The 11,233-nt window shown below is 39.9% G+C and overlaps 1 protein-coding gene across 1 annotated transcript; it reads left to right on the top strand.

The window, feature by feature from the left end:
• The first annotated feature begins 435 nt into the window (after nucleotides 1-435).
• Nucleotides 436-5,816, top strand: LOC104468790 (carboxymethylenebutenolidase homolog). The gene is made up of 5 exons (XM_010083032.1): nucleotides 436-641; nucleotides 1,286-1,393; nucleotides 3,288-3,430; nucleotides 3,850-3,941; nucleotides 5,637-5,816. Exons 1-5 carry the CDS (start codon nucleotides 436-438, stop codon nucleotides 5,814-5,816), a joined length of 729 nt encoding a protein of 242 aa, XP_010081334.1.
• Nucleotides 5,817-11,233: the final 5,417 nt, after the last annotated feature.

Here is an 11,233-nt window from a genome sequence, read left to right as displayed (position 1 = left end):
AAACCAGCATGGGACTCCCCATGAAGACACACGATGGCCCATGCCCGGGGAGAGAGTGACATCTGAAGCTGTAGTGCCTCACACTGGTGCTGACAGGGTGGCATGGGAACAAACAAATGTGACATGAGAGTCAGGACCTACATGTGCAGGTTGTTTATAATTTTATAACTTTGCTTTTGGTATTTCTCTTCATTCTCAGCTTAGTAACATATAACAGACTAAGAGCCATTTTGCATGGAACATGGCTTTTGCTCTTTTCTACTTTCTCCTTTCAGACAAGGATGTCAATGTTATTTATGGAAGTTATGGAACTACTTTCTATAGATCTTATTTGCCTTTATTTGCCCTTACTAATTTGTGTTAACAAATTTTGACTCTATTGCTCTTTTTTTTTTTTTTTTGTTTTGTTTTGTTTTGTTTTGTCCAGGTTTCCAAATGGCTGACCCTTTCCTATATGATACTGGAAAAAGATCTCCCTACGGCTGCCTTGGACATGAAGTACAAATTGAGCACATCAAGGCATATGTTTGTAGACCATCTTTTTTCACAGACAAAGCTGTGATTGTGATTCATGATATATTTGGATGGATGTTCCCAGACATTAGATACATAGTCGATTTGATTGCAGGTCATGGATACATGTAAGCAACTGTCTATCCTGTCTTCCTCTTACATTCATGGATAGATCACCTGGCCAAGGCTAAGCATGGCAGCTGATGTTTCCCATACACATAGGGCAACCATACCATCTCAGTCCGAGCAAATAGAAATGCAAAGGGACAAAATGTTCCCACGAGGCCACCAAAGCTACTAAACCTGACCCATAAAAAATGGCTACCTGAGCACAAAGCCACAACGAGAATCATGAAGTGCCAGTGTTTGTGCTTATGTGGCAGTGTGGGTGATTAAAAGATAAACGTTGATATCTATATTTAAGTTGTATAAGGTTTTCAGAACAAAAGCTTTTGAACAGCTGCTTTATCTTTTACTAGCAAAGGGATATATATGTGTTTATACAGAATCAGGAGGGTTGCTTAATCCCTTTACTTTTGTATTAAGTATGTCTAAGGAAATAATGAGAGTTTATTTGTGGTTTTTTTTTTTCTATAGAAAGACATATACTTTTAGCTCTGCTGATTGCCAGAACAGGATGAGTAGAATATGATTCACATAGTAACCATATAGATGTGTCCTCCAGAGTAGAAAAGATCTTAGGAGACATTTAGAAATCTGCAGATTTCTCCCCACCTGTATGTGAAAGTTGACTTGATTCCATGTCTCACAGAACCATCTGCCCAGACTTCTTCAAGGGGACAGACCCCTGGAAAACTACTGATCACTGGGCTGACTTTGCTGACTGGCTGAAAGATCATGATCCTATGAAAGTAGACAAGTAAGATGCATATTTGTACTTGAACTTTAAAGACTATTGAGCAAAATGAGGGGAATTTGTATGAAATGTTAAACGTGGCACCTTGCAGCAGGGCAAGATGCCTGCACATGGACAGCTGCTTATTCTGGGTGGTTCTTCTGTGGTTCTGGGCACTGTCTTGGCTGGGATTTGGAAAGAAACATCTGCTCTGTCCATCACTCTACTTATTGTCCCCATCTTGTTTTCCTGGGCCCTTTTCTAACTGCGTCATACTAGCCACACAGGCTCATAGTCAGTATTTCACAGGCTATGAGATAACCAGCACTCTCAGCCACAAGTGCTGACTCTGCCTCCAGTTCCTCAAGATAAGGAGGAAAACTCTTCTGCAAGTGCTCGCATGATCTGCCAGTTGTCACTTGTCCATCTAGCTTTCTGCCTTGTAGATAATGATAGGTGCAGATAATATTCTCCTGAGCAGCACTAGATCAAAATTTGCAAGACTGCCCGCAACCTAAGATACATCTGATCAATTATACTGTTTTTCTCAATCTGAAATAGAGTGCCCACTCTCTGCAAAGCCTAGCAGTGTCTGTAACAAGGCTTCCCTGAATTTTGCGAGGCATTATTGTTTCTTCAGCATTTCTCACCACAACCTAAAACTTCAGAAGATGGTAGTGAGGCAGTGACACCTTGTTACTCAGCTGTCATGTTGTAAGCCACAAGTGTTCTTCTGACCCTTTCAAGAGGTCCCAGTGGTCGCAGCCTAACTCCAACACCTCTCAGCAAAACTTCTGACCATATAGTTGCAGAAGCTGTGACTGATTTTTTTTTTGAAAAGACAAATGACTAACACCTGTAAAAAATCCTCCTCCAAAGAGTGAGCAGATATGTGGGCACTGTCTTAAACAATTAAGACCTCAAGGACATGCCTGTGCTGTCTTTTGAGAGTTCACTTGTAGCTGCCCTCAAGGTCAGACCTGTTGCTCTTCCAGAGCACAAAGAATGCAACACACCCATGACTTAGTACCCTTCCAAACAAATCGAATCTGAGAGAGCTCATCCATTCACAACACACATGCTACAGGCCTAGGCCACCATTTCCTGATCAGGTCACTCTCGTACTGCTTTTTTTGTCAGCCTAACCAAACCTGTGATGACCATACTAATGTGCATAATATTTGAAAATATAGTTATTAGTATATGCAGTCTGCATTTACAATTCATTTAAAACTCCGTAGATAATAAAAAAGATAAAACTATTGAGACCTAAGAAGTTAGCAATTAAAAAAGAAATAATTTACCTTCTCCAGCCTACATTAAAATCTATTTGCATATTTTTTGCATTATACCTCGTGCAATACCAGTTTTTTTAAACCATTATACTTACTGTCAGTTTAATTTTGAGTAATTGCTACTTTAGTATAGTATTACTGCATGTGGGCTTGGTAGGATATTTTAAATTCACTGATGCAACAGGAATGACATGCCAAGTCCTTATCTAAATAGGTGGACGCTGTAGAGATAGCACAGTGAAGCATATCTATTCCTACAATCCGTAATGCAAGATGTTGTTTTACTTGCAGATATGTCATGTCTTTAGTTGTCCTGTCCTAGACAAAGTGATTCAATTAAAAATATGCTTCTTTTGAAAACAAAAGAGCAGGTCACAATTCAGGTAAGTATTTAAGTACTTACATCTGTACTTCCCTAAACTAGTACCAGAGATGTCAACTCCCATTTGAGAGAAGCCACTGCTCTGAACTGAAATGGTTTTTTTTTTAAAGCATTCTCTGTTTTAAATGATTGGGTGTGCAGATGCATAAAAAGTCATGTATCTCTTTTAATTTACTTCTTAAATCGTCAAGTATTGATTCTGCAACAGATTCCTTAGTTTACTTTTGTTTATATGTCTTAGGGAAGCTGATGTTGTCTTGAAGTATCTAAAGGAACAATGCGATGCAAAGAAGATTGGTATCGTTGGGTTTTCCTGGGGTGGAATGGCAGTACATCACCTGATGCTGAAAAATCCTCAATTAACTGCTGGGGTGTCCCTCTATGGTAGTGTAGAACACATGAAAACTTACATGGGCTCACATGACTGTGCATAGTTTGGAAGTCTAGTTATTGCTTTGTAACAATTTCTAAAAATACCCAACTCAAAGGTGAGTTGCAGATTTTAATGATGGCTATTTCAGCAATATGCTATATTGGTATAAAAATTTACAAATGTGTAAACCAGAAAAAAATTGCTTCCTTTCACACAGTAATTTTCTAATATTTTTTTTTTTTTTTTTAGTGCTTGGAGAGTGGAGAAATGTATTTTCCAAATGCATTTTTCTCCAGCCAAATAGAAACTGTCCTGATCTAAAAAATGTACATAATGTGTGAAGCTAAATAGAAATTTTGTCTTTTAATTTGCCATTTATCTTGCAGGAACATTAACCTCACTAACAGACTGTTTCTAAAAATCATTATAGGAATAATTAGGGACTCAGAAGAAAGGTACAATTTACTAAATCCCACGTTTTTCATTTTTGGTGAGAAAGACCACACTATTTCTCATGATCAGGTAAGCTGTTGTACTGGAAATGCTTTTTCTTTTCCCATAGTTCTTTCATCCCACATAGAATCCCTAGCTTGTTAGAAACCATTCTCAGATATGACAAATCAGACAGGCTGCATTGTTTTGTTTATATTTCAACTTCCCCCATATCTCGCTTAGGTTATCCAAAGCTTCTTTTTTGAGGTGAGCAATGCAGTAAAGACCAGTCATTGGTCTGAGTGGCTGGACAAGCAGAGTGTAAAACTGGGCGGGGAGATCCATCTAATATGAGCCTAACATCTCAAAAACCTGGGTACTGCTGCTATGGATGAAAGAACAGGTAGTAAAACCACTGAAGCTGAACTTTGAATGGAAAAAAGTAATTTCATCTTAGTAACTCAAGTTTCTGCTGATGCAGACCAATGACTAATTGATTTTGGTACAAGAAGGCAAGATGAACTGTATTGGAAGAGTGGGTGTGAATTTTAACTAAGATAATGGCAACTTGTGGACTCTGTTTTGACTCCTGGCTGCCATCTGTATTCCGATATAACCCTTACTGTAAGCTTATCTGAGAGGCTAGATAAATACATGGGTAGGAAACTGGTGCCCTCTTCTGTGCATAAATTCTGTCTCCTCAGTGACAAGGATAACATACCACCTTAGAATAATTTGTTGTGTAGGAGTAGGGTCTGATGGGGGAACTGGCAGTGTGCTCTGGGAATGCAGAAGCCAATCAATATTTACTTCTAACTGTGTTATTCAGGAGGTTTATCTGTACCTCAAATGTGTGTCTCCTCTGCATAGGAAAACACATCCTTCAATCCCTGTTCCCTTTTTATGGTGAAAGTGTCTTTTTCCCAGGGGAACAATTTTCATAAACACATTTTTCCATCATGTGTTACATTTTGAAACCGTACCTTTTTCTCCTGAAGCTTTCTCTCTGACCTACCTGTGCAGATTGTGTGAGAAAAATTCCCACGTTTACAAAAAACCCAAATCTCCTCAAATACATTGTTTTCTGCATTGAGCGATAAAGGTCTCTATGGAAAAAAAAATTGTGAACATGAAATAAATTACAGTACTGTCTCTAAGCTGCAAAATAGGTACAATTAAGCTTGCAGGAACAAAATAAGTGTTCGTTCCCTTATTTTCTGACTTTTTAGTGGAAATGAGCACAAAATTGTGTCTACACGTGTATACAGGTACATAATCCTATGATCAGTACTCTGTGTGTAAGCATGTGTATACTTATCATCAAAAGATTGCGCAGGAGCAGTGTCTTTTTGTTATGCAGTAAACTAAAAAAAAACCACCAACCAACCTGTGTTTTCTTAAACTCTGTTTCTAAGCCTATCAAAATATTTTGGACTGAGAGTCACTTAGGTTTAGGAAATATGTTCTCTCAAGATCAGAGCTTAAAATTGGGTTACAAGCCTATGACTTTGAATAGAAATGCACCTGTTCCTTTACAGCAATGAGATTTACCAAACCATCTTTGCAGTAACTGTCAAGGTTCTTAGACTCACCCATAGTTTTAAAAAATGTTTCAGTCTCATACTCCAAAGAGGAGTTTTCTCATCTGCTGAGCAACAGAACCTGCTTCAAGTGGGACAGTTGAGAAAAGACAAAGCTGTAGCGATATGAGAACCAGCAAGTTTGGCAAAGTTAAAAAACAACCAAAACAAACACAACATAATGGGAAAATGCTTTCTTTTACAGATCACCTTACTGGAGGAGAAGCTGAAACAGTACTGTAAAGCTGCATATAAAATTAAAGTTTATCCTGGACAAGTTCATGGGTTTGCAGAATTGAAGCCAGAAGATATGAAACCTGCTGATAAACCTTATATTGAAGAAGCTAGAAAGGATATGATTGATTGGATCAAAATGTTTATTTGACAAAAGCATAAAGTAACACTAGGCTTCAAGATCAGTGTTTGATTTGAGAGAAGAAAACAGTCAAGGGAAAAATATCTGGTTTTGAAAATTGTTACAAACAAAAATAGGAAGATTTTAATTTATAGTTCTTAATTATTTTTACAAGATTTACACAAGATTGTGAAATCAAAGTTGGACTAAAGGATGATTAGGAATTAAAAAGTTGCTTGAATTTATCTTGCTTTATATTTGCTTCATTATTCTGCATTATGACACCAGCAATAATGATACTGTTTATCTATTTGTCTATGCTAGTGAGTATGACTTCACCCTGGCTTTACCTGAATAGATTCAGGCTGTATTTTGGTACGATGATTGGTGATCATACGTGTTAACCTGGAAATACCCTGGTTTTCCATGCAGCCTTTAAAAAAAATTAACTATAAACCATTTGTCTCAGATACACTGCTGTACTGAGCAGAATTTCCCATGCAGGAAACATTTGGCTATGTTAAGGAGTTAGGAACGAATGATGTTGTTAGGTGGCAACCTCCAGGTATTCCCCTGGCAATGTTAAGAAGGGCACTTCCAGTATTCTTTCATCAACATCAAGGAAAAGCATAACCAGTCCCTCCTGGTGGTGGAAGTAACCCAGGCATGAACACTGCAGAAACAGTGGGGTTATTTTCCTGTTCCAAACTGTGGTGATCAGACACAGGGCTAACAAACAGGTACCACCACTCAGTCCTGATTATATTGTTTGCTTTACATTATATCCCTTGCTCCTCTCTCAAGTTCTTCCCCCTTATCATCCTCATCTGTTCCCAAGTACACAACATATAAACAACAATAAACATCCCTTTTTACTCTTCATAGAATCATAGAATCACAGAATGGCCTGGGTTGAAAAGGACCATAGTGATCATCTAGTTCCAAGCCCCCCGCCATATGCAGGGCCGCCAATCACTAAACCAGGCTGCTCAGAGCCACATCCAGCCTGGCCTTGAATGCCTCCAGGGATGGGGCATCCACGACCTCCCTGGGCAACCTGTTCCAGTGTGCCACCACCCTCTTCCCACACTGGCTCCTGTTTTGCTGACCTGCTGACTTTTTTTTTTTTTTTTTTTTTTTTTGATTTTATTGCTTTGGTAATGACTTGGCAACTTGTATTTGCTCAGACATCTTCTAAGGGACACATGTACCTTTTTATCTTCTGCAACATCTGTCAGTTTCTCACACTGTTGCCTTGTTAACGTAGCCATAAATCAAGGCTAGCTATCTGCAAGGATATTAGTTTCCCTTTGGTATTGGGGATGACAGTTTCACACATTGCTATCCTGTCAGTGTAACTACACAGTCATGGTATGCCAGCTGACTGCATGAACAATACTGCTGTGAGAAGACAAGTCATGAGGGCAGAGGCACTGTACAAGCTGCGTGTTGCTCAGCTCTCTGGTCTGACAGACAGTATCTGAGTGGCCACTCAGCACCTCTCTCTTCGCTTTTTGGGCAGCAGTATCAATAGACGTATGCCTAGAGACATGGTGATGGAGGATGTTCAATAGTTAGAGGATGAAACTTGAAATGGAAAACAAAATGTCTCCAGTAGCCAGCCTTCTCGCTGGGGTGCCATGCTCCTGCAAAGTTGGCAGCAGTGGACTGCTGCTCGCAACCAAGCATCCTGCTCCACATACCCACCTGCTGAAATAAATTTCCTCCGGCACCAACACAGAAGGATAAAAGAAAAATATCTGTGTGTGTTTTTTTCTTTAAGTACCTCCCTGGATGTGCTTTGCGACTCTAGACCAGATTTCAGGCAGTACTGGTCATTGGGGCTGGCACAGGGTGTCTCCAGTGACACTGGGCATCCAGGCTCTCCTGCTGCTCACAGCGTGGCCACAGGTACCATGGCTTCTGAGGCCCCTGATAAATTGTACCCAGGCTTGGTTGGTCGACCTTGGTGGTGATGTATGCCCTGACCTCATCCCACTTCATTCCTCTCTGCCCCTCCTCAGTGCACAGGTAAGGAGTTTGCAGGCGGTGTGTAAGCTTTCCTCTAGGTCTTTAAAAGCCATATCGAGGCAAGATTCCTCACACCTGCAGAAAGGGAAGGATGGTTTGCTTCGGGAGAAAGAAAGGAGGTGTTTTCTGCGCGTAACCCCAAGCTGCTCAGCCCAGACATAACTCTAGTTTAGGTGAGTTTAGATGCAGATCACTGACATAGCTAGCTTTTCAGTCCTGCATTAAAAACAGTGTTTAACAGCTCCACAGCTCTCCTCACTCTAGGAAATGTCCACAAGATGGGGCTCCTCTCCCTGTTTGTCGTGAAGAAATCTTTTAGGAGGTTTGGCTGTAATTACAATCATCAACACTCTGAATGGTCCCTGTCAAATCCTGCGGTGATGGTACACCACTGGCAGAGGAAACCTGGCTTCTTAGTAGGTGGGAAGCTGTAGCGAGCAAAGCCACTGAATGTTGTCTCTGCGTGCAGCAAGGCACTGTAGCCTGCTGGGTTATGATGAAGGTGGAATGTCACCTCCTCTGTAGGACTTTGGAGTTGTTCAGTGGGAGCCCTGGTTGTCATAGAACATTGTCACACCCTGCATTTTATTTTGCACTACTGAATGTTTATCGGTTTATCTCCTGTACTTGGCAAAATCAAATTGCCCTGGGATATCATTAAAACTTGATAAACCAATGAGTTGGAAGAAGCATGATTCAAATTATACCCTGAGGTTATTCTGTTTATGCTTACTCAACATGAGTAAGACCTTTTTTTCTCATACAAACAAATATAAAGAGAGTTATACCGAGCTGCTTAAGGGTATTTTAACCATGACAGACAGTTCCAAAATGCTGAGTTAATCTCCTTGCAAGTCTCTGTTATTTAAACTTGATTTCTAGGACTAATCAAGGATTCTGATGATATATCCAATCTCCTAAACCCTACATTTTTCATTTTTGCTGAAAAAGATGACTTCATTCCCCTTCATCAAGTATGCTAATAACCTCAGTCTTAATTCATTTCTGCATGTTTAAATTTCCATCCTGAACTGGGAATCAAAACTCAGCCTCATAATAGTGCCTGAAGGTCAAAAAATGAGCAGAAAAACGGAGCTAGACACAGAAGGGCTAATGTAACCTAGGCAAAGGATAAACACTAGATTTTTTTTTTAAGTTTCTTTCTTTTATAAAAGTATGGCTAGTAATCCAGGTGACAAAGTTTTATCAAAATCCTATTGCTGTTTTGGAGTACTCTACTCTGGGAGCTATCCTTTGCTGTATGACTTTGTTTTCTGTTGGTCCTAGGAACCCATGAACTGTGTAGGATGCACCAAATTGCATCCATAGGTGTCTGTTAGAAGCTTTTTGTTCAGTTGTAGTGTATTTAGCATTGTCATGTATTTCACATGTAGGAAATACTTTTGTTATATACATATGTTTGTAGATTGTTGGACCTGCCGTTATATTCTAACAAATTTTCTAGACCCTTACTGCAAAGGTGTTTCTTCTTTATATAATTTTACTTTTTGTTTTTACCTATATAGAGCTTGGTTATTAGTGTCTAGTACAAATGATAAATTAGGGAGTTGAACTATGAATAAGCTGAGGACTGGCAGCATGGGACCTGGCTATATTAATACAACTACTACTATGCTCTGTATTACAGGTCACCCTGCTGGAGTAGAAAAGAAAGATTGTAAAGTTGATTATGAAGTTAAAATTTATCCTGGACAACCTCATGTTTCTGTACATTGCAGAAGAGAAGATATCAATCCTCAGGATAAGCCATTTACTGATGAAGGAAGAAAGGATATGATCAATTGGCTGAATAAATATGTGTAGAAGAGCAAGCAACTCAACTTGTAACACAATTATGTAACACACCAGAGATTTTCAATAACACATTTTAGAAAATCAGAGGAGAGAGTTTGTTGAAATAGAAATCAAAGAAAAAAGCAAGCAGAATATTTTAAATGTTTTTTGTCAGTAGATTCTGATTGACACTTTCATATTATGTTCTTTTGAAGAAGTCTCAGATTTCACCTAGCAGTGTCATGTTTTAATATGTTGTGAAATATTCTCCAGTTCATTGAGGTTTATCTTAATGCTTGAAATAAATTAGACTAATGGTAAATTATTCTCTTTGTGTATTATGGTCACTGTTCATCTAAGTTTTACATAAATTACAAGCCCAAAATTTAGGGACACCGGCACATTGTTTGGTGAAGCTCATTTTGAGAGACTGGGATTTTATTACTTGTAGCCTGGTGGCAGATGTGTATTTAATAGGTGGCGTAAGTAGGCATATTTTGTTTCAAAATTTGTGGCTATTGCTATTCATAGAATCATAGAACGGCCTGGGTTGAAAAGGACCTTAAAGATCATCTAGTTCCAACCCCCCTGCTGTGGGCAGGGTTCCCAACCCCTAGAGCAGGCTGCCCAGGGCCCCATCCAGCCTGGCCTTGAATGCCTCCAGGGATGGGGCATCCACAGCTTCTCTGGGCAGCCTGGGCCACTGCCTCACCACCCTCACAGTGAAAAATTTCCGCCTAATATCTAACCTAAATCTCCCCTCTCTTAGTCTAAAACCATTCCCCCTCATCCTGTCACTATCAACCCCTGCAAACAGGCGTTCCCCCTCCTGTTTATAGGCTCCCTTCAAGTACTGGAAGGCTGCAATGAGGTCTCCCCGGAGCCTTCTCTTCTCCAAGCTAAACAAGCCCAGTTCCCTCAACCTTTCCTCATAGGAGAGGTGCTCCAGCCCTCTCCTCCTCTGCACCCGCTCCAAGAGCTCCACGTCCTTCCTGTGCTGAGGGCCCCAGGCCTGGACACAGTACTCCAGATGGGGCTCACAAGAGCCGAGTAGAGGGGCACAATCACCTCCCTCTCCCTGCTGGCCACCCCTTTTTCAATCATTAAACTGTTTGTATCTCAACCCATGAGTTTTCTTACCTTTTTCCTCTGATTCTCTCCCCTATCCCCCTGTGGGAGGGAGTGAGCGAGCGGATGTGTGGTGGTTACTGCGGGCTGGGATTAAACCATAACAAAGCGTTAGAAAGTCTTCTAAAATATTACTCCTTTGTATGTTTGTAATAAAATGCAAACAACTTTGATTTACAGGTAGCTTGATCTTTTGAATATTCTGAAATCTTGAAGAAACTTTTTAGGGATATAATGGTATAAATTCCATTTTGATTTCCCTTGGAGCCAGATAACAGTGATCTGAGATGTTCTGTGAGCAATCCAGTAAAGCATAGGGAAGTGAGGAAAGATTGTTGCTGTATTTTGATAGAAACTTGAAGTTGCAGCTGATGGCAGAGACCCTTGGGGTATGGAAGTGCTTTTCAGAGCCACCTTGCAAAATACTTTTGAACTAATGACGCTAATGTATGTTTGATATCTGTTAGAACATAATTATTAAAGAAAAAAACAAT

Source organism: Pterocles gutturalis, unplaced genomic scaffold, assembly GCF_000699245.1.
Source record: "Pterocles gutturalis isolate BGI_N339 unplaced genomic scaffold, ASM69924v1 scaffold15055, whole genome shotgun sequence".
Lineage (NCBI taxonomy): Eukaryota > Metazoa > Chordata > Aves > Pterocliformes > Pteroclidae > Pterocles > Pterocles gutturalis.
The sequence above is the reverse complement of the archived record's forward strand: the minus strand, read 5'-3'. Positions and strand labels throughout refer to the sequence as shown.